Source organism: Felis catus, chromosome A2 (genome assembly GCF_018350175.1).
Source record: "Felis catus isolate Fca126 chromosome A2, F.catus_Fca126_mat1.0, whole genome shotgun sequence".
Classification (NCBI taxonomy): domain Eukaryota; kingdom Metazoa; phylum Chordata; class Mammalia; order Carnivora; family Felidae; genus Felis; species Felis catus.
In genome coordinates this window covers 50,328,988-50,353,433 of record NC_058369.1, presented here as the reverse complement: position 1 = coordinate 50,353,433, position 24,446 = coordinate 50,328,988, and the positions used below count along the sequence as shown (strand labels likewise).

The window sequence follows — 24,446 nt, the reverse complement described above, 5'->3', positions numbered from 1 at the left end:
CTAAGTCACCAGCGGCTCCAGGAGTCACTTTTTTGTAGCTTTGAAATTATTAAAATTAAAAAAAATTATTGAGAAGTCATTGTCCATAATCAAAAAAGTTTGGTTATTCTAGGACATTTTCTAAAAGAAATAGTTATATTTATGATTTATCATCCAGAAAAAGGTGGTAGCCAGGGGTCTACCTGGGGTGGTGCGTTTGGTTTTCATTTATCTCAGCCATTCAGTTCAGGACCAACCCAGGTAGGTTATCTCCGCTTTGGTGTGTTAGAGAGCATGGGCTAATGAAGTGGGGACTGTGATTTCAGTACTTGTGAAGACTGGCTCATTTCACCACTTTGTAACCTGGGTGAGCCTTCTTGTAGATGCCAAGTGTTGGTCATAGAAGAATGTACATCAGACAAGGTGTGAATTAATACACATTTTAACTTTTCACAATTTCTGGCAAAAACTGCTAAGTTAGTAGGAGCAACTTTATAGGAAGTCCAACACAGACATAGGCACAGAACAGGCTCTTTGACAGAAAGGCTTAAATGAACTGTTGGCCATGCATTTGATATGTTTTGGTGCAGCTTTTCTTCACTTTCCATTGATTTTTGGAAGAGCTCTCTGTCCAGAATCCTTTAGAGCAAGACAACAACAACAACAAACACAAAAATGTGAAGAAGTCTTGATTACTGTTGTTGGAAAATTTAAGGGAATTTCAGCCTTTCCTGAGTTCAGAGTAAACTAGAGACCAATGGCACAATCTTAAAAGAAAAAGCGCCATTGTGACATTCATCTAAGGAATGTCAAATACTGGCATCATCAGCCTGTTGAGACCAAGTTGAGTTTCATTGCTTATTGAAGGGAAGAGGAAACACTACCTCTGTCATCAGAGTGGCCTCTTAGAGCCAGAAGGGCAAAGTTGAGATGCATGTTGAGATTTTTAAGTATGGTTTTGGGCAGGTCTTTCAGTGCAGTCTTGGTTGGGATCAGGTAAACCTAACAGTTGAGAACTGGTGAACACAGCAGTAAGAGGTTCTTAAGAGGTGAGGGGTGCAAAGAGTCTGGGGTGTGTCCTTTGATGTTTTCTATTGAAAAGCTGATGGGGTCTTTTGAGTTGGAGTCAACAACAAAGCTACAACTTTTATCTTCCTAGACAAGAGTCTTCTGGAACAGTAAAGTATCCTTATTAATGTAGGCAGTAAAAGTATGTGATATTGACAATGTTATTTGAGTACTGAGAGTGTTGGATGTGTTACATCATTTCGTCCACAGGCAAACCCATTTTAAAGATGTGGACATGAAAGGTTAAAGGGGTTAATTAAGTTGTTTATGGTATGTGGTGACATCGGGATTTAAACCCAGGGCTAGTTTGCCTCAGAGCCCAAGTTCTCCTGACTGATAATGCTGCCATGGACAAGCCAGCTTGCTCTTCCCATTGTTGAAAGAGTGGGAATAGGCAGTTCTTGAAATGGTTGGATTTCCTGAGAAGACCTTGAGACAAGGATTTGAGTGGAAGTGGTGGATTTGGAAGGTGAAGGAACTGCTGTCAGGAGGAGGCGAGCACAGGAGATAGGCACAAGAAGACTGTGTTGAAGGGGGCACGTTATCAAACCAGATGTCACCGCGAAGCTGGAGCCTGAGCCTCCTTGGAATTAGGAGCTGGTTTAAAACACTCACCTGAGTTAACCCAGGCAAGGGCTAAGGGAGGCGGTTATTTGGTTGGGGACTGCTCCCTGCTGCTTGCAGCCTTCCATGCTGGTGGCAGAGCACACTTCACCAGTGAGAGGACGAAAGTCTTGATAGTTGGAAGTCAAGCCTGAGGGGATAAGGGCAAGGAGGTCCGGCTGGGGTGCCAGCTGGATCTGCCAAGGCAGTGATTCCAGCTGAAGATAAGAAATGGTTTGGTTTTACGTATGTTTCATCAATACAGATGGGGTGCTCTAGGCTTCTGCCTGTGAGCGTCCCAGAGAAAGTCGGAATGTCCATAGGCATTCCAGAGCTCCCTGCACCTCTGCACGTCTGTTTGCCAAGCATACTTGCCATTGCTGCCCGGAGTGGAAGAGATAAGGATGTCTGGGGGCTGTTGAAGAAGTGATAGACAAGGAAATGTGAGGGAGAGAAAGAGACATTTTCTAGAAAGCTCTGAGACAAATGAGTGCACAGACTGATGGGAGAAAATGTGCTTGTTGATTAGAAATAATTTACTTTTTCATCTTGTGTGATAATAAACTGAAGCACAAAATAATCTGTCGTCATACTAAAGTTTACCAACATACTGAATAAAAATCTCTTGGCCTCAGGCAGAAAATCACAGGCGTAGAATTGGGAGTTCTTTGATTGTCGGGCATATTTCCTTATTATCCTGTTTTGTTTCTCCTCAGTAGAGGTAACCCTACTGTTAATGGGCCTTGGGTATTTGGATATCCTCTCCCACTTCTGAAGTTACTTCACTGGGTATAGCACAACAGGCCCACTGGTCTTTTTTTCGGAATGTCTTTAGATGAATGGCAATGTTGTGTGACTTTGAGCCTTCCTTGGCCATTGGGGGGGAAAAAAAGCTCATCTTCTATTTAGATGTCCAAGGGCGCATTTAATAGTAATTATTTATAAATATTTTTTCTTTTACACAGAATTGCTTGCTTATTCATGTATAAGAATCAGAGGGTAGTATTTTGAAGTGTACTTATCTATACTATTTCATTTGCATTGATGTGTGGACCTTAAATATTTCTCTAATATATGTGCTGAAGTTTCTCCCTGACTTATTTCAGAAGACTTTTATCTAATCTTACCCATCTGTAGTTTAGCATAATTTTTGTTTCTGTCATGTTAGCTCCGTGTCTTTTTCTTAAACTGGGTGGAACATGGAAGGCAGGTTGTTGGGAGTAGGAGATTACAGACAAGCAAGGCTAAAGCTTTCTGTGTGGTACAGGGTGAACTCGTGGCTAGCTTACTGTAGATTCAGAGGGATACATACAGAGCTATTTATAGATCTGTGTATGTAAGTGAGCTAAGGCACACACAGGTATTTCCTTGCTCTGTCAGCTGCCAGGGCCCCAAAGCAAGGGCACTGCAGTTGGAAGAAGCACACCCAGTGCACTGATCTTGGTTTGTAATAACATTCCCCAAAAGAAAGAACTACTGCTTCTTGGAGAAATGGCTGATTCCGGGGGGGGGGGGGGGGGCGGGAAGCAAGACAATGCCAGAAAAAGAGAGATACAGAAAGAGAAAAATAGAGGAGAGAGGAAAGTGGGGGTGGAGGGGAGGGAAGAGAAAAGAAGGGAAAAAAAGAGAAAACAAAAACCTGGCAGACGCTACCTGAGCCAAGAGATTAGGGTCTCTGGGAAGATTGGTGTTAGGTTGATGGCATCTGCTCTTGATGTGATGTGGTGGGAATGACACTTTACCTCTGTGGTCTTCCTCCCGAAAACTCAACAACCTCCATCAAGTTGTGAGAAAAACATCAGGCAAACTGCACTTGAGGGTCATTCTACAAAATACCTGACAAGTGCTCCCCAAAGCAGTCAGGGTCATCAAAAACAGGGAAAGTCTGAGAAACTGTCAGTCTGGAGGAGTCTAAGGATACCTGATGACTAAAAGTAATGTGGTGTCCTAGATGGGATCCTAGAAGAACAAAAAACGATGTCAAAGAGTAAAGAAATATAATTCAAGTGTGGGACTTTAATTAATAATAACGTATTAATATTGCTTCCCTGGTTGTAGCTAATGTGTCAGAATGATAGGTTGTTAACTGAAGACAGTGAAATGTGGGCCACTTGGGAACTTTCTGTACTGTCTTTGCAACTTTTCTGTGTATATAAAACTACTCTAAAATAAAAAGGTTATTTTTAAAAAAGTACATTAGGACATCAAAATAAAGACAGATATTGGTATGAAAATATTCAAAGAATGTATTGCATATTGGAAAACCAAGGTTATTGAAACGTTATTTTCTTTAGTGGTAATTTGAACCCTGTTTGTGGGTTGTAAGTTTAGTTATTGAACTATTCCTTTTTTCCTTGCATTTAAAATTACCTGTTATGTTTAGTCCTATAAATTAATTAATAAAACCATGCTTTAATGCGTTCCAAAAAACATATTATTATTTTGTGTGCTATGTTAAAATTCAATCCATAAATGTGGCCTGAGGGAAGAATTCCACTTTCCTCTCCATTATCTGTTTTTTCTTTTTTAAATCAGTTTTTTTGTTTTTTAATGTTTATTTTTGAGAGAGTGAGCTGTCAGCACAGAGCCTGATGGCAGGGTTTGATCTCTCAAACAGTGAGATCATGACCTGAGCTGAAATCAAGAGTCTAATGCTTAACTGACTGAGCCACCCAGGCGCCCCTCCAGTTTTGCTTTCTTGTACTGTTGTTTTTACTCTGTAGAATGATTTGCTCTCCGAAATCTATGTAGCCCAGCCTCTGCATTTCATCATAAGAGAAAATGTGCATAATTTACAATATGCCTCATCCCCTTCAGTTACCATATTTGTGTTAGAGAATATACTCTCGTAAAAGTGATTTCAGCAGTGATTTCCCAGAATAATTTGAAAGTACACCTAGTTTTATCTTTTCTTCAGTACTCATTACCACAGGACATTCGCTGTTGAATAATAAGGTTTTCCTTTACTCACGCGGTTCATGTTGGCACCTTTTGGGAGTTTTTTTATTATACATTTTTGTTGGGTAATCTGATGGGCTTCTTTATAGTAGCTTTGCACTTGTTGTTCTATAATAAGTTCTTGATTTTTCAGCCTTTTGGGTCAGTCCCAGGTGGCAGATATTTTCGTTTGTTTTTACCAAATTCATGAACTGCCATGATACAGAGATCTTCTGTAAAATTACTTTGAGCCCTTCAGTTTCCTGTATCAGGAGAGACTTTTTAAATTCTAGAATGATTGTTACTTGTGTATCTAAACTGCCTGTAGAAACTGGCACTTCCTTCCGGGTCCACACTTACCAAATGATACCTTCATTGTCATAGCTTGGTGCAATGTCTGAGCATCACCCAAGGTTTTGTTATGATGACTGTCATTTTGAGAGTTTTAGTTGGCTTGACAAGGTAATACTTGTATACGGTTGACATTTTTATTTTGTTTTATTTTTTAAAGCATTTTTTTAATATTCAATTTTTTTTAATGTTTATTTTTGAGAGAGAGAGAGAGAGACAGAGACAGAGACAGAGACAGAGGTTGAGTGGGGGAGGGGCAGAGAGAGGGAGGCAGAATCAGAAGCAGGCTCCAGGCTCTCAGCTGTTCATCTCATGAACCGTGAGATGGTAACCTGAGTTGAAGTCAGACGTTTAACCAGCCGAGTCACCCAGGCGCCCCTAAGGTTAACATTTTTAAAGTGTACTTTTCTGTTTTAGTTTTCAGATATTTCATAAACTGTACAGGAATTCTTGTTCCATATGCTTCTGGATATATTCAGCTTGATATATAAAACCAAGATATAATCTTGATTGGTTCAGAACTCAGTTTTTCATTAAAAAAAAAAGAGTGGCTGATAGTGTGTTTTTCAGAATGCCTTGAGAATAGCAAGTATAAGACCTTGAAGGAACTACCAGTTTCTTCTAAATGTTAGGTATGCAGTAACTATTTTGGATCTACTCTCCCAGACTGCCAACCATGGGCAACCAGGTAAGAGATTTCTGTAGAAAGAAAGAAACAAACAAAAAAAACAAAAAAATTCAAAGTCCTTTTGCACTTGTTCTGGTGAATGAAATTGGATGGAATAGAAGAAGTGTGTAGTTTATGTATCATGCTATTGGAGTTTTGTATTTTTAGTCAGTTGATCAAATTTATAATTTGTTACAGTCAACTTGGAAGTTAAAACCAGAGGTTCCCCCCCACCCCGCCCTGCATTCTCATTTCTTACTACCTTTGTTTTTAAATCAGAGATATAATGAGGTCTCCATGGAGATCTTTAGAACCTGAGGAAAAGCATATTAGGACAGAATACAAACATTTTCAAGATAGAAGGTAACTCAAGAAGTCACTGAATGTAGGAAGTTTGTATCACAGGTAAGGAAATGGAGGCTGCCTGGACAGGCCAGGGGACTTATCTAAAGTCAATGAATAGAGGTGAAGCCAATAATTCTCAGCCCAGATTTTCCCCCAGTGACAACATGAGTTGCGTCCAGAATTTTTGTCTTAGCTGCTATTGCTTCTGTTGTTAGTAGCATTTTAATGAAACTGTTCAAAAAATGGATAAAGAATGACTATATGTTCTGGTTTCCCTGAGATAGGCTGGCATCATTATTAATCACACCCTATAATACTCTCCAGAGTCTCTGGGTTTAGATGATAGATTGTATGGTTGCCTTGTTAGAAGGACGTGTAATGTTAATTTGCACACGTTCTCTGTTCTCTTTATTACCACACAAACAGTCACATTCTGGAATATGGCTACATATTAAATCGCTGATTTTGCTTCCTCCTTTGATTTTACCACACTGTGCACTACTGAGTGCACATTGTTCCTGTATCTCAGAGGGATTTGAGTGTTAAAGAATAACAGGCTTCAAATACAGAAGCGTATTATTTATTTTTTTTAGGTAATTCTGCAAAAGTCAATTAAATTTTAGAAGCCTTTTAAGATTATATTAATGTGCACTGTGGTATGCTTCTCTTGCCCTCATAAGCACATTTTATTTGAGCCATTTATAATGTGTTACTGGAATTTGGGTAAAGTACAAATAAAAAATTAAAAATATGTATCCGAACATTAAAATTTGGTGTACATACAATTTTGGAAGGATAATCCTTTCTCATGCACTACATCATTTAGTCTAACATTTCACTGTATTGGGAACTGAGTCACAGGAAAGTTCAGTGTCCACTGCCTACAATCCAGCAGTATAAGGTAGTTTTCAGATTCTTCTCCTTGAACATAAGATTTAGGGTTTTATGGCCCGAACCCTGACTTGTTTTGGATTTCTGTGGTTTGCGTGGTTGGTGTTGGCCAGACTTCCCACATTTGCACAGTTGAATGTGAATTCTCAGGCTAGACAGTTGGGTAGATTGTATAGAAGTTGTGCAGAAGACATGCTAGTCTCGTTATGAGCTTCATGTCCAGCCCCTTGGTCCCTGTTATCAAAGAAATACGTGATCAAATGGAAGCTTCCTAAATGGTAGAGGAAATTTCCTCTTTGTCATGTTGCTTGTCTTTTAACTCATTTCTTTTTGTGTGGCTGGATATTGTAACCTGTTACTACCATCTTGTTACCTTTTAGTGTTTGGTTTTTATTTGTGTCAGTCATTATCCTGCTGACATTCTAAAGAATAAAAACAAAATGAAGCATCATGATTTTGTCCTCCTGCCCACGTAACTTGATTCAGTATCTAGTTGTAGCAATGAAAATTTCACTAATTAAAAAAAAAATTTCCCTTACATTAGAGTCTCAGAGTTGATACCTTCTTTTGTTTCTTAAGTTTGTAAGTAAAACGAGCATACATGTGTAATTATATTCTGAAATGAGTTTTTTTCCAGGCAGCCAAGAGGACTCCAGTGTTTGGAACTAACCTGATATCCTTTTATTTCTCTTAATTAAAAAAACCAACACACAGTACTTTTCTTTACTTTTTATAAGAATTTGAAGAGATTGACCAAAAACGTATGCTTCTCTCTTTAATGTAGTGTTTCCTACCCCTTTTTCTTGGCACACAGAAAATGGTAATATTTGTGTGTCATAAAGAGATCATGCTGGAGGCCAGAGTTGCCTGTCTTGAGCTTCAGAATTATTTTGGCTATTTTAGGTGCTTTGCATCTCCATATGAACTTTAATTTTTTTTAATATAATTTATTGTCAAGTTGGCTACCATACAGTGTATACAGTGTGCTCTTGGTGTTAGGGATACGTTCCCATAATTCATCACTTACATACCACACCCAGTGCTCATCCTAACAAGTGCCCTCCTCAATTCCCATCACCCATTTTCCTCTCTCCCCTACCCCCCGACCTGCCCTCAGTTTGTTCTCTGTATTTAAGAGTCTCTTACGGTTTGCTTCCCTCCCTCTCTGTAACAATTTTTTTCCCCTTCCCTTCCCCCATGGTCTTCTGTTAAGTTTCTCAAGTTCCACATATGAGGGAAAACATATGATACCTGTCTTTCTCTGAGTAACTTATTTCACTTAGCATAACACCCTCCAGTTCTCTCCGTGTTGCTGCAAATGGCAGGATTTCTTTCTTTCTCATTGCCAACTAGTATTCCATTGTCTATATAAACCACATCTTCTTTATCCATTCATCAGCTGTTGGACATTTAGGCTCTTTCCAGAATTTAGCTATTGTTGAAAGCGCTGCTATAAACATTGGGGTACATGTGCCACTATGAATCGGCACTCCTGTATCCCTTGTGTAAATTATTAGTACTGCTATTGCTGGAGCACATTGAGGTGCCACCTCACACCAAAGTGGCTAAAATTAACAACTCAGGAAACAACAGATGTGACAATGTGGAGAAACTGGAACCCTCCAAATGAACTTTAAAATCAACTTGTCAATGCTTTAAAAAAAAAAAAGTCTGCTGGAATTTTGGTTGAGATTAAATTGAATCCCTAGATCAGTTTGGGGACCAAATGACTTACCAATATTGATCTGATCTGATATGGTCTTTTGTGTGTGTGTGTGTGTGTGTGTGTGTGTGTGTGTGTGTGTGTGTGTGTGTGTTTTAAAAGGATAACTCCAGGGGCGCCTGGGTGGCTCAGTCGGTTAAGCGGCAGACTTCGGCTCAGGTCATGATCTCGCCGTCCGTGAGTTCGAGCCCCGCGTCGGGCTCTGTGCTGACAGCTCAGAGCCTGGAGCCTGTTTCAGATTCTGTGTCTCCCTCTCTCTGACCCTCCCCTGTTCATGCTCTGTCTCTCTCTGTCTCAAAAATAAATAAACGTTAAAAAAAAAATTAAAAAAAAATAAAATAAAAGGATAACTCCAGATGCTGTGAAGAATGGATAGGGGGCTAGAGGTGAAGCAAAGAGTGGAAACAGGGAGACAGGCTTTTGTACCATCTGTCCAGGGTTCCTTGTGGTGTACATCTGCATAACAATAGTGAAGACAGAAATGGCTGGGATTGGGGATATGTTTAGGAGGTAGGAGTGGCAGAACTTGGAGATGGTTTGAATATGGTGAGCAAGGTAAAGCTCAGCATCAAGGATGAATCCTAAATTTTTGGCTTTAGTAATTGGGTGAGTAATTTTAGCAAGTTAATGCTTACTCAGTAAGATGGGAAAGTTTAGGAAAGGCAGTAGAAACTTTGGCCAGGGGCTGGGCATGGGTCGTATTGATGATGAAAGGTTTTGTTTGGGGGCCTTTGAGATAAACCAAGTATAGATATCAAACCAAGAAATGGAGGTGAGGGGAGAAATCAGGGTGAGCTACACTTAGGACCGAACCCTCTCTTACTTTAACATTTAGAGAGAAGAAACATTTAGAAAGAAGAGACTGAGCAAAGGAGATAGAGGAAGAATAAACCAGTGCGGGATTGAAAACTGAGGCCTTGAGAAATCATGGAAGCTAACGGAAGGAGACGGATTGAGAGGCCAAATATGAGATAGAGGGGACTGTGGAGGTGGGTAGCATCAAGTTCTTATCAAGTGTGATCTCAAGTGAGTGGGTTTCAGGTAGAAGATTGACTAGTGTGGGTTAAGGGGGAAGCTTTAGGGGAGAAAGAGGAGATTTCATCTACTGACAACTCTGTGCAACTCGGGCCTCTGAAGGGTGGTGGAGATTAAAACTGCATGTGGAGGGATGCAGGGGATCAAGGGGGAAACCGATGAGGGGTAGGGAGCTAAGTGAATGAAGTCCTGAGGAGGCAAGAGGTGGTGGTCTCAGGGGTTGGTCTTTACTAGGGGCAGGATTGATGCATCCATGCTAACAGCAAGGAAGACCAAGGATGTAGGTACATACACAGGTAGGAGATCTGATCAAGGCATGGCCAGCAAGGCCGCCTGATGGCGCTTATTTTCTTCATGTAGCTATGGCAGGTTCATCACCTGAGAGTGGGGGTAGGGTGGCAGGTGATTTGAGAAGGTATGAATCTTTTTGAGAGTGGGAAGCAGAACATGCCAGGTAAGTATTGCAGGATCGCCTGGTAGTGTGGATTGCCCGGTAGTGAGGATTGCCCATTTCAGATTTACGGTCAAGAATTAAAAAAAAAAAAAAATTTTTAACGTTTATTTATTATTGAGAGATGGAGAGAGACAGAGCATGAGCATGGGAGGGGCAAAGAGAGGGAGACACAGAATCCGAAGCAGGCTCCAGGCTCCGAGCTGTCAGCACAGAGCCCGACACGGGGGCTCGAACTCACAAACCACAAACCACAAACCATGACCGAGATCACGAGCTGATGTAGGACGCTTCACCAACTGAGCCACCCAGGCGTCCCTGCGATCAAGGATTTTAAATGAGATTAGTTAGCAGATAGATAAATAGATGGGTGTTAGTTGCTCAGAGTAGGTAGTTAATTAGGGTTAACCAGAGTTCCTGCATTGATTTGAGAGGATAGTGTGGGGTACAAGAAAGAATGAGACAAATTTAATTTTGAATTGCAACCAGAATTAAAATTAAGATAAGTATGCTTGCTTTGGAATTCTTTCTCATCAGCCGAGAAAATGTCAAATATGTACCTTTAAAGAACTAATGTTTAATTTTAATATATAACTTCATAGAAATGTTTTTGACAATGAAAGAAGACATACTAATACTTTTTCTTACCATTTATAGAGGTTTAATACCTTTTTTTTAAACATTCAAGAGTAGATATTCTTTTTGAGCATCTAGAGCCTGAAAAGGAAATGACCCACAGACCTAGTAGAAAAATGGGCAAAAGTCACGAACAGAGACAGTTTGCTAAAAGAGAAGTGCAAATTAAATCTACTTCTCGCTTGGTAGATTGGCAAAAAGTCTTAACATTTATTCACACACTCTGCTGTAGTAAGATTGTGGGGAAACAGACACTTATTTATTACTGGCCAGGGTGCTACATAAAACGATCTCTAAGGACAGGAATCTGATGAGATCAACCAAAAGTACTGTTGTTTTGCCTTTTAACCAGTCTTCAATGAATTTGTCCTCCAGATTACACCTGCACACAAACACAGTGACTTACACACAAGGTTCTCCATTGTTTACATAATAACAAAAGCCTAGACACTACTCAAGAATTTATCATTGGGGCTGGTTGATTAAACTTATGGTACAGCCACACAGTGAAATACTGTATGATTGTTCAAAAGGACAATCTCTGTGTGCTGATACAGAGGGATTTCCAGGATAGATCTGTAAGTGAAAAGACCATTGTTCAAAACAGGATAGATAGCATGCTGTCTCCTTTCTAAAAGGGGTGGCGGTGGTGGTATATACTTATATTTATTTGGTTTTCCATAAAGAAACACCAGAATGATAAACAATAAACTAATAAGTGATTACATTTTGCAGGCAAGGGCCAACAGGTTGGCAGGGGAAGGGAGTGTGAGACTTCTCAGTGTACATCTGTTTATGTCATTTTGATTTTGAACCCTGCAAATACACTAATCTGCTTTAAACAAAAAAGCATCTGTACTCTTTGAGATAACATTTTGGAAATCATTGTTATCTTTAATGTTGTTATTATAAATTGGCTAATGAAATTTGATGCAGTAAGGTAAGACAAATAAATTAATGGGATTTTGTTGTTTAAAGGGCATTGGGATTATTAGAAAAATTGCTAAATAAGTTTGTTTCTGGTCAAATTAAGAGAAAACAGTATCTAAAGAACACATCAAAATAACTAAACAATAACATTACGTTGTAAGTATGTTACTGTAATTCAGCGATACCTTGTATTTTTAAAAATCTTCATAATTGCTTTTGGAAGGTTGACATTACATTTGGTTTTTTAACTTTTAAGAATATGACATTTAATTAATGTTGCCGTGAAACCTTCTCTTACTAACATGCATTACTGTTTTGTACTTTATTATGGCCTTTTTTTCTGGGAGCACTTATGAACCTCAGCATACCCTTGAAAGCTAAATGGTTCACCTTATTTCAGGTGGTGAATTTGTTGAAAGTTTCTAGAGAAAAGGTGGGAACATAGAATAGTTCTTCCACATCTTTTTCATTTTCAAAAGAGCTTAAACTAGGTGGTACATGAGTCTACTGTCCTTTGGATGAATATGACATTGTTTTGAGGGGAAGGTATCTTCACCTAAGATACTATGACATCAAGTCCTTGAAACTTATGTGTGTCCAATGAATGTGACATTGTTTTGGGGGAATGTATCTTCACCTAAGATATGATGACATCAAGTCCTTGAAATTTCTGTATGTCCATGAGATCACCATATGTAGCAGGCACTCTTTGTTTATGGAAATTCATCTCAGTCATGGTTTTCTGACTCTAGAATGGTTCCTGGCATGTGGTCGATTGTTGAATTAATTTCCCTGGGCTTCATTTGTCCTGTTGATAAAATGGGAGGATAGTTTTTTGCCCTGGTAATCTCCCTGGGTAATGGTAAAAAGCAAATGAGATGATTATATATTGTGGATGCTTCATAAATTGAACATAAACTTAGTTATGGTTTGCTTTCATCTGTTAATAAGGATTTACCATATAGTACTTGATAAAAAAGTTCTTTTCTTCTATCTGAAACTTTCTTCATTTTATATTTTCTAGATTTAATGGAGAACAGTGAAACTCTGAGCTCTACTTTATCTGTGAACCTTTTTGATGGTTATCTGATAAAACCTTATTGATGAATACATAAGAGGAGGTGGTATTTTTAATTCTTGTGGATTAGTAGCATTTTATTCTTCTTCTACTACTGGTTGAAGCAGCACAGTGTGATAAAAAAGAAGACAAACTTTGCATTTACATCCCTACTTCTTTTTATTTAATGTCGCTAAGCCTTTGTCCATGTGTCAAATGCAGATAAAACCTAGGGTGCTTATATGAATTAAGGCCAATGCATATAAGCTAATTATCACAATGGTCTGTAGGAGTAGTTGCTCACAAAATGGTCATTTTTGTCATTGTCTTCATTGAGTGATTTCTTTTTTTTTTTTTTAAGTTTATTTATTTATTTTGAGAGAGACAGACAGAGAGAGAGGGAGAGAGAGAATCCCAACCAGTCTCTGCACTGCCAGCACAGAGCCTGATGTGGGCCTCGAGTCCACAAACTATGAGATCATGACCTGCCTCCAAATCAAGGCTTAACTGAATGAGCAACCCAGGCGCCCCAAGTGATTTCTTTCTTGAACATAGGATGTTTATTGTTTTAACATGTTATTGTCAGCCAGCTACTAACATATTAGGTGTATAAGCTGCTGCTTACCCTGTAGAATAAGAACAGATTACTAAAAATAAGCATTTGAAGAAGGATTCATGGTAGTTGGCAGCATTTAGTTAAGTACCATTGTCTGGTGGCATTGTTTGTTCTCTATCAATCCTCCAGTGATCTATCCTTAAGGAGTGTTTTTTGTTTTTGAGTTTGATACGCTCAACCACGCTCAAGTTAATGTGACAATTAGAAGAGTTGGGCTGGTGGGGGGGTGGGGTGTCGTATGGTGTGGAGTAACTACCAGATAATAGAAAAATCCCACTCGTAAGTAATCTTTAATCCACAGGATTTTTATAGCAAATGTTTGCATTTTTTTCTGCCCCACAGTACCCTGTGTACCTGCCATGCTGGATAAATAACAAGTTCTGATGAATTTGTACCTTGGTGTCATAGAAACAGTGCAAATCAAAGATTAAAAATAGAGCACATGGTGATCAGGTTTCCTAGGGCAAATGGAAGCATAGTGCTGAGGCAGTTACTCGTGTAATTCAGACCCAGCTTTGTTTTATGAAAATGGAAGCTTTATTTATTGAACATTTACTATGTGCTAAGCTCTATGCTAAACATTCTATATGTTTTATTGATGAATCTTAGAATATCCCTGTGAACTGCATGTGTTACTGTCTTGACTTGGAAAGATTAAGTATCTTGCCCAGTATTACACATGCAGTGACAGAAACAGCACTGAAACTGGACTCTTCTTTGACACTACAATCTGTGATTTCTTCTCCTCTGGGTAGTCTTAATCAGTCATACCTTTGCCAGAGGTATTAGGCATCTTACATTTCAGCTTTGGTGGTAAAATCTTGACTAGCAAGGTGAAATAAGACGCTGCAAAAGAAACACCCAAAAAGTGTTTTCCTTTGCCTGTTAAAATGTTGCGCTACTGCTTTTGGTAAGAGAATAACGAGAGTAAGGTTTTATATAGGAAGACCAGCTAGGTCGAAGACCAACAAACAGCAGTTTAGCTTAAGTTTCTGGAAGTTTGAGCTGAAAATAAAGGTTAAATGGCATGAAAAATTAAGTGTGGGTGTTCTAAATAGATCTACTAGAATCTTCCTGAACAGAGGCTGGGAATTCCATAGAATGCAAGGTTAGCATTTTTGCCTGTGAGTCCTTCTCACGTGTATTTAATTTATAGAATAATTTTTGCTTTAGCCTGGACTGTTGGTAACATCGGAAAGCATAGTTTAAACACCCTTACCTGGGGAGCTCTGACTTCCATGTACCTGACTTCATATTCATCCAGCTTCTTTTTTCTTTTTTCTTTTTTTTTTTTTAGCTTTTTAAATGTTTATTTTAGAGAGAGGGAGAGAGAGAGAGAGCGAGCGAGCGTGAGTGGAGGAGGGGCAGAGAGAGGGAGACACAGAATCCGAAGCAGCCTCCAGGCTCTGAGCTGTCACCACAGAGACTGACCTGGGTTTCGAACCCCAAGCTGTGAGATCATGACCTGAGCTGAAGTTGGACGCTTAACCGACTGAGCCACCCAGGCGCCCCATCCAGCTTCTTAAAGTATGATCTACAGAATGTTCCAAACCCACATAGTAGAGGAGCTAAAATTTATTCCGAAAAAGTTCCTTGCCTGAGAATTAAAAGCTATAGCTGTATAGGCTCGTATATGCTCTGACCCCAGGTATACCAGAGTGAATAATTTATTTTCTCCTGTGGAGAATTTTTTAGATGTCTTTAAAGTATATGAAAGGAATTATTGATCTCCAAGCCATATTAAAATGGTTAAGATTTCAAAAATATTAATTACTATCCATAAGAAAGAGATCTGAGAGTGTTAATTTTAGACACACTGACTGTTGTGCCCAGTAGTCTGTTTGTAAAAATCCTATTTGTGAAACCCTAATGTGTAATTTCAGGAATGTGGCTTTTAAGTAGAATATGGTGAGTACATTATTTTAAGAAGGAATGACCATTGTTTTAATTGTATTAGTGTCTGCTCTCAGTTTCTCAGAGGTGACTAGAATTAGAATAGCACACATAGCAAATAATCCTGAAACATCATTGTAGGTAAGCTCCAGACCTTTCGAATTTTGTGTCCCTCAGATTAGTGACTAAGCTGGAGTGGAAGGGAAGGTGGCAAGGAATGAGGATGTCGGGGGGTAGGGAGGCTGGGTGGTGTGGCCGGTCAGAGGTTTTGAAGTCACAGAACACAAGGAGATTGCAGACCACTTTTGAGATGTGTTTTTTGCGAACCTCCTCTACCATCTGTTTTCACTGAGGTAGTGAAATATTTGCGGTACATTAGTGACAAAAGCTGCTTAGGTTTATGTCACTAATGTACCGCAAATATTTTCTTTTAACAAATCAGTGATTTCTACTGGTGATTTGCAATCCCTAGGTAAATTGATCACTAGACTGCTTGGTTGCTTGACAGGCTCAGCTGTCCTGCTTACTTACCGGAACAGTGGGGATGGTTTGTAACCTTCCTGTTCAAAAATAAAATTGTATGTGTGTATTGGGGGTGTTGGTAAGAATCACACTTTATTTTTTCTGGCCCTGTGAAACCTACCAGGACCCAGAGCTGCATGAGCATTCCCTTAGCTCATGGGTTCTCGGTAGGAGCTCCCTGGGAGGGGCGGGGAACAGGACAGGACTTGGTTGTGACAGCAGGAGGGCTGGATGGAAAAAAAAAAAAAAAAAAAAAAAAAACCTCTGTGTGTAAAGCATACATACACACACAGACAGATACTAATGTACAATATATAAATGGATACACATTTTCAGTATTAAAATTTCACAGAAGGGTAATTAGGAAAAAAAATGTCTAAAAAAGCTCTGATGGGGGTGGGAGGCAATAATGAAAAGAATTGAGAAACACTGCCTTAGCTCTGTCCAGGTAAAGAAGAGTAGATGATGGTATCATTGTAACAGAGAGAAGAGAAAGAAAAAGTTACGTTAAAACAACTTCCCTTTTGTTTATAAAGTTGGAGTACTTGAAAGGGAAGTAAGTAATAACAGAAGTTGGGACGTTGGGGGTGGAAAGGTTAGACCACTTCTGTGGGAGTAGAGGTGGCATTGGATATTAGCCTGCTCTAGCAAGTGTTGATGTGGGTCTGTCTCTTAGGAAATTAATAAAGTTGGTGCAGTCTGCCTTGTGTCTCCTTAAGGGCCTTCTGCTTTTCTCTCTTGCCTGCTAATAAAAACTACATTTAGCTCGCTGTTTAAGGGGAAAGCTTGTTTTAAGGCAGTTTACACTAGGATAAAAATTACCAGTGATAAATGAATGTTATTATTTTCCAGGGCACTTGGATTTACACAGGGGCCACCCTCAAATGTAAAAAAGTAGTAGATGCTTATATACTAACACTTTAGATTAGTGCTTCCCAAGCCTGGACCTTGAAGGAATGATTCACTGGGTGTGTAAGAGCACATACGTATCAAGAATTATCTTTAGATATAATCAAGAGTGTCTCACAAATTCAGGTACTACTGTTTTTTCACTGCATATGTCACTATAATGAATAAAATATAGACTAAAAGTATTACTAAATTTATAATACTTTCTTATTATGTGTTTTCTCAAGCCACAAATACTGAAAAGTATTGCTGTTCCCATATGCGGATCCTTATCCTGAACCTGAGAACCTCTGAACTAGCTCTATTGGAAGGTCACTACACCTGTCATGCAAATGGAATCCCCCCCACCACCCCCAACCAGGTCATTATACACAGGAACCATAGTCAGAAAGGCTCCTACATATGGCTCCTTGAGAGTCTTGGGATTTGGGAGGGGGGGGGGACCCCTGGAGTAAAATATTTGGCACAGAACAGTATTGATTGATGCTTGTTGCCTTTTTTGTTCATGTACCACAGGCAAACATTGCTTCCAAGTGATTTGCCAGTTGTTGAGAATGATTCACTGCCACTTTAAGTCTCCTTAATTTTTAAACTTTTGTTATCAGAGTCTCCTTAGATAATGATTGGCCCTGACAAACCTGTTGTTTCTCACCCCAGAGCAAGTTCTTCTTTGGTTTTAGCCTTCTCCACCCTGGGGTAGTGACTGCTGTTTCTCAGTTGTCCCATGTCATACCCTTCACATTCTTTGTCTTAGATGTCTAAAGAAATGCTTTTTCGCTATTGATGTACATCTTTTTTTTTTTTTTTAATTTGGTAGGAATTTGAGTAAGAACAAGATGCTAAAAGCCTTAAAACAGTTTTTTCCTTTAAAGAAATAATATATGCCCTCTCTAACCTTATTTACCCTGTACCCTACACAGATAAACCAAAGATCACACAACACTTCAAACTAGGTTGCATTGTAACGAATTCCACTATTAGCACAGTTCAAATTAATTAAATTTTACTTTACTTTGGTTACAAAGGACTAAAAGCCACTTAGGAACTTAATGTCTCTTTGTGAATCTCATTACTAGAGTGAGGTTTTTAAAACACAGTTTGATCTTTGGTTGCCATAGGAGATTAAAAAGGCTCTTATTGTATTCCATTTGAATGCAGGTTTTATGTTGAGGGATTTTTTGAGGTTTGATGATTTTTTTCTTTATTTTTGCTAATTTATTGAGTTTTCTATACCTGTATTGAAATTGATGTATAATAAACTGCCAAGTATTTAAAGCACACATTTTAATGAGTTTTGATACATGTACACAGCTATGAAATCATCTTCACAATGAAGATCCCAGGGTTTCCTTGTGACACTGTAATCCCTCCTTGCCCACCCCCTTGCCCCCAGGAGGTAATCGTTGGTCTGCTGGTTTGTTTTCTGTCACTATAGAGAAGTTTGCATTTTCTAGAATTTCATATAAATAAAACTGTATGGTCTTCTTATCGTCTGGCAGTATTGATGTGCCTTTCCTTTTAGTTCTAGTTCAGACATCATAAGAGATCTTCTAGAAGAAGAGGAAGCCTGGGAAGCATTACATAAGTGAGTGTTCATCATCAAGAAGTAAGCATGTACTTTGAGAAATTGTAATTCCACGCAGTTCATTTTCAAATAAAAGACTATTTGTGCTTTCTGACCTAAGGAAGTAGTAATTCACACACATTAAGGTAAAGATTTCTAGCTTGCTACTTGTTTCTATACATTTCTGCTTGGAAATGGAATCCCAGTGTAATAATTCTGGTCACTTGTCAGAAGTTGTTTTTCTAAAGACAAATTGTTCCAATGAGAAATTCACAGTTTAGCCTTAAGCACTGGCTCAGAGTGCTAAGAAAACTTTCAGTCCTTTCCTAGATGTTCCTGCTCATAAGACGTGTTTAGTGTAGAATAAATGCAGTTTGACTCCTTCTCCTTGTTAGCACTTAGGAATCTGTCTGGGAAATGGGAGTGGTGGAGGGGACTTTTCCAGGTCCTGCTGATAATTAAGGAGGAAAGGAACAGGGACAAGCATTAGACTTTCATTCATCTTCACCTGCAGGAGTGATCTGCAGTACAGCGGGGTGACTTTGTTTCACTATAACTTCATGATTACCCTTCAGTGGGCCCTCAAAACTGCCTGGCAGTTTTACTGTTTCTGTGATCATTTATTTGTCCTGTTCCTCACAGGGATTATTTGAAACCTTGGCTCTTTGCAATGGCTCCATCCCCAGTGGGAGATCTTTTCTCCTCCTTTGTAGAGAGAATAGAACCCACTGTATAGTAGTCCTCATCTTTCCAACACCAAACATATAAATCTGCTTATATTTGCACACATTTTATTCCTCCTTTTATTAGGGCACCTGGGTAGTTCCCTCAGTTACGCATCCAACTCTTGATTTCAGCTCAGGTCACGATCTCATGGTTCCCGGGATCCATCCCCACGTTGGGCTCTGTGCTCATGATGCCAAGCCTGCTTGGGATTCTCGCGCTCCCTTTCTTTTTGCCCCTCTTTACTTTCTTCTTCTTCTTTTTCTTAAATGCATAAGGCAGAGTTGTCAACCAAGTGTTGGATGCCTGCCCCAGCATGCATAGAGTCCCTTGGGTTTTACCAAGGGGTTCTGTGTTATGTCGATTCCAGATGTTTAGGGAAACTCCCATTAGCTGACCACTAAACTCACCTAGCAGACATGTAAATGGCCACCCACACACAACCAAGAATGCATATTTACAGGGTTAGTTCAGAAAGTCACTAAACAACAGTAGCAAATAGCAATGTCAACAAACCTTGGGGAAGGAGAATCTGATTTCCAGAGTTGCCACAGTGTATCGTTTAAAATGTCCAGTTGTCAACAACAAAAAAATTGAAACATACAAAGAAACAAACGGTGGCCTATACACAGGAGGAAGAAGCAACCAATAAAAATGTCCCTGAGGAAACTCAGACATTGGACTGTTCGATCTTTAGATCAGCTGGTTTGAATATGTTCAGAGACCTAAAGGGAAGTATGACAAAGTGTCTCACCAAATAGAGAATACTAATAAAGAAATAGAAATTGTTTAGAAAAAAATAGTAATTCTGGAATTGAAAAGCATAGCAGCTAAAATAAATTCACTAATGAGATAACAGCAGATTTGAGCAGGTAGAAGAAAGAATCAGCAAACTTGAAGATAGATCAGTTGAGAGTACTCAGTCCAAGGAACAGAAAGGAAAACAGACGAGAATAATGTATGGTCTCAGAGACCAGTGAGACACTGTCAAGTATATCACATGCATAATGGGAGTCTTTATAATGAGAGGAGAAAGAGGCAGAAAGAATATGTATAGAAATAATGACTGAAAACTTATTAAATCCAATGTAAAGAAAAAAAATTACACATCCAAGAAGCTCACGAGACTTCCCAAAGACAGAAAATTGTGAAAGAATCAAGAGAGAAGCAGCTCATCCCAAGGAATTTGGTAATTTTTCATCAGAAACCATGTAGGCCAGAGGCAGTGGAAAGACATATTCAAAGTGCTAAGAGAAGAAGACCGCCAACCAAGAATTCTATATCTAGCAAAACTGTACTTCAAAAACGAAGGAAAAATCAAGACCTTAGAGAACCAAAAACTGAGGGAATTGGTTACTAGGAAATATGGCCTATAATAAATATTACAGAGAGTCTTTCAGGCCGAAAGGAAAGGACACTAGACAATAACTTGAATCCATATGAAAAAATTTAGAGCGCCAGTAAAGGTAAATATAAAAGTATAGTTAATATAAAAGATGTAGTTTGTTGTTACTGTGTTATTCAAAGAGAACTGTGCAAAGCAATAATTCTGTGTTGATAAACACAGTGTAATTTGTATGACAGTAGCAAAAAGGTGGGAGCAAGCAACAGAGCTATATATAGAAACAAAGTTATGGAATACCTTTGAAGTTAGGGTGTTATTAATCTGAGCTAGGTTGTTATCAATTAATAGGTTAATTATAATCCCCAGGGCAACCACTAAAGAAGTAAATTTTAAAATACAGTAAAAGAAATGACAAAGGAATTAAATCATAAACTAGAAAATAACACAGAAGAAAGCAGTGATGAAGGAATAGAGGAACACAAGACGTAAGACATAGAAACCAACAAAATGGCACACATAAATCCTATACATTGAGTATAAATGGATTAACTGGTTCAGTTAAAAGAGAATGGAAGAATAGATTTAAAAACAAACCATGATCCAAGTATACACTGTCTACCAAAGATACACTTTATGTTCAAAGACACAAATAAGTTAAAAAGCATAGAAAAAGATATACCATGCCAACAGTCTGGTGTAGCCATAATAATATCAGACAAAATAGACTTTCAGACAAAGATTGTTACTGGAGACAGAGACATTTTATTATGATAAAAAAGTCAATCCACCAAGAAGACATTATTATAAGCATATACACACCTAATGACAGAGCCCCAAATATATGAAGCAAAAAAGATAAAAACAAAAAAACCCTAGAGTTAGATGAGAAAAATGGTGGGAAAGGTAAACCACCTAAGAGCAATAGGAGCCAAAGCTCATCAAATAATTATCGTGTGTGGCCCTGGCTTCACTCTGCCCTTTTTGGTTGGGGAGCCAAACAGGCTAAAGGCAAAGTGAGCCTGTGGCTGTTTCTTTTTTCTATCAGGTTTATTGAGGTTTGATAATAAAAATCGCCAGTTTTAGGTGTTCAATTCTATGAGTTTTGATAAACATTTATAGCAATGTAGCCACTATTTACAGTTGATATATAGTGTATTTCCATCACACCAAAACATTGTCTGGTACCCTTTTGTATTCAGTCTCCGTCCTGTTTCCTGCAACCACTGATTTGCCTTCTGTCCCAACAGTTTTTTCTTTTTCCAGTATGTTCTGTAAATGGAACCGAATAATAACGTAGTTGTTTGTGTCTAGCTTCTTTCAGTTAGCATAACCCTTTTGAGAATTATCCATATTTTTCATCTATCAGTAGTTCCTTTTCATTGCTGACTGTTATTCCTTTGTAAGATTGTACCACATTCAAAAGCTGATGGGCACTTGGGTGGTTTCCAGATTTGGGGGATCATGAATAAAACTGCTGTAAGCTTTTGAGTGCGGTTTTTTGTGTGGATGTAAGTTTTCATTTCTCTTGGGTAAATACCTTAGCGTGACTGGCATTAGTGCATCATATACCAAGTGTATGTTCAACTGATAAGAAACTGCCCAGCTGTTTTCCACCAGGAGTGAGAGTTCTGGTTGCTCTGTATCTTGGCCAGTACTTGATGATGATGTTTTTTTAAAAAGCCATTTTAATAGATCTATAGCCGTATTTCATTGTCATTTGAATTTGCATTTCTGTAAAGGTTAACGACACTGAACTTCCTTCCACATGCATGTTTGCCATCCCTGTCTTTTGATGAGATGCTTCCTCACATTTTCTGCCCATTTTGTAAATTGGGTGGTTTTTTACTTTTGAAATTTCTGACTTTTTTCTCAGAAATGTATTTTGCAAATATTTTCTTCCACTTTGTGACTTGCCTTTTCATTTTCCTGATAGTGTTTTTCAAAGAGCAGTTTTAAATTTTGATGAAATCTAATTTATCATTTTTTTTTTCTTTTATATTTTGTGCTTGTTATGTCCTACCTAGGAAATCTTTACCTAACCCAATGGTTTTCGATTATGTTCTGGAAATTTTAGGGTTTATATTTAGGTCTATAATCTATTTCAAGTTAATTAAAAACAAATTTTTTAATGTTTTATTTATTTTTGAGAGAGATAGACAGAGTGCAAGCGGGGGAAGGTCAGAGAGAGAGGGAGACATAGAATCTGAAGCAGGCTCCAGGCCTGACATAGGGCTCGAACTCGCAAACCAGGAGATCATGACCTGAGCCGAAGTCGACGCTTAACTGACTGAGCCACGCAGGAGCCCCTATTTCAAGTTAATTTTTATAAATGATGCACAATAAGCATTGAGGTTCAATTTTTCTTCTTTACATGTGGGTTTCCATTTTCTCTAGCTTTATTTATTGAAGAAACTATCCTTTCTCGATTTAATAACTTTGGTGCCTTTATCAAAAGTCAATTGAATATATATGTGTGGGTCTATTTCAGGAATCACTGTTCTGTTCTGTTGATCTATATGTTTGTCTTTTCACCAACAACACCTTGTCTTCATTGCTGCAGTTTTATAATGAAGGACATTTTGGTTGCTTCCAGGTTTTGGCAATTATGAATAAAGTGCTGTTTATTATTATATTTTAATAAAAAGAAAGTTCAGGGTTTTGTGTGGACATAAGTTTTCAGTGCAGTTGGGAAAATACCAAGGAGTGTAATCGCTGGATTTGTATGTAAGACTATATTTAGTTTTGCGAGAAAATGCCAAGCTTTCTTCTAGAATGGCTGTGCCGTTTTGCATTCCTACCAGCAGTGAATGAGAATTTTTCTTGTTCCGTATCCTTATCAGCATTTATCGTGGTCAGTATAAATTTTTCTTACTTAGAATTGTTTTGGCTATTCTAGCTTTATTGATGGGAAGTGGAGCTGAGGCTCCCCTGTCCCTAAGGGAGATGAAAGGCTGTCTGTACCAGTCTGGATGTATTGCTGAACTTTGGGAAGGGATTTGATGGCTCTGCTGGATATAAGTACCAGATTCACCACCCTGCCCTGTCCTGTGCAGAAAGGAAGTGCCTGAATTCATTTTGTGGGGTTTGGATAAGGTTCACCATGGGGAAGCTAATGTGACCTTGTAGGTGGGGTCCTTTGGGCTAATTCATTGTACTATTGTTGTTTTTAAATTTGAATGTATGTGGGAATTGATGTGTTGTGTACTTATGGTTCCCCATCTGGTAAGTGCCAGAGCAAATTCTCTGATAAGGAAGAGGCACACACAGACAAGTGCTAATACCCTTGCATTCCCACAACCCTAATGACCCCTCAGAGCTACAAGTCTTTATGACTAATGATTTTCCTGATTGGAGCCTCTGACAAAGGGAGGCGGCCTTCAGCTAGAGGCACCCTTTGGGATATTGGAGTTGTGTCCAGCCTCACATAGCTACCAGCTATACACCTTCTGAAAAACAGCTCTTTGCTTGCTACTAGGTTCTTGTCATCAAAACTGAATGGCCTGGGCGCCTGAGTGGCTCAGTTGGTTAAGTGCCTGACTCTTAATTTCGTCTGAGGTCATGATCTCACCCCACATCAGGCTCTGCACTGACAGTGTGGAGCCTGCTTGGGATTATTTCTCTCCCTCTCTCTTGTGATCTCTCTTTCTCTCAAAACAAATAAATGAACTTAAAACAACAACAACAACAACTGAATGGCCTGGTCCACGGAGTCTCTTATGGACTGAATTGTGTTCCCCTAAAATTCATATGTTGAAGCCCTAACCTCCAGTGTGACTGTATTTGGAGATGGAGCCTTTAAAGAGGTAACTAAGGTTGAACACATCATAAATGTGATCATGAAGGCCACAGATTGGCAAATCCCCCGTGTTGAGACTAACAAGTCTGACAGGTGCTAACTGAACCATCTAGGTTACTCATGAACATATCAATAATAAGAGCCCATTCTCCAAAGAGAATGCCTGGAATCAATAATGGGCTGATGGTCAAGGGATTCACTCGACCTTTTATCCTCCCTATAATCCACAGGCGTCTAATGTTGAAATGGCCTCCTTTAAAAATACCAACTCCCTCACCTTCTCCTGGTCCACACAACTTAGTAAGGAAGTTTGGTCACTGAATGCTGCTGTCCCCAGAAAGGAATTATCTTTGGGTCGTTTTCTGGGTAATGATTAGGGCAAAAAGCATGTTGGGGTTATATTGA

General features: G+C 38.9%; 1 protein-coding gene across 8 annotated transcripts in view; it reads left to right on the top strand.

Annotated features, from left to right (window-relative positions):
• The window catches only part of RAD18 (RAD18 E3 ubiquitin protein ligase), a 110,367-nt gene that overhangs the window by 82,706 nt on the left and 3,215 nt on the right, over positions 1–24,446 (top strand). Inside the window, exons 12-14 of one of the 8 annotated variants that reach the window (XR_002153346.3) lie at positions 12,641–12,737; positions 16,841–16,974; positions 18,136–18,198. The exons of 1 other annotated variant lie outside the window; for it this stretch is intronic. Coding sequence is in view for 3 of the 7 variants with exons in the window: in XM_019824936.2 (XP_019680495.1) it covers positions 18,136–18,202 (67 nt within the window). In the remaining 4 variants the exon portion in view is untranslated. Of the gene's footprint in view, positions 1–9,399; positions 9,677–12,640; positions 12,738–16,840; positions 16,975–18,135; positions 18,220–24,446 lie in introns of those variants that run through there. 6 more of the 8 variants (XR_006593949.1, XR_002153348.3, XR_006593950.1 and 3 more) reach the window with 6 other exon arrangements.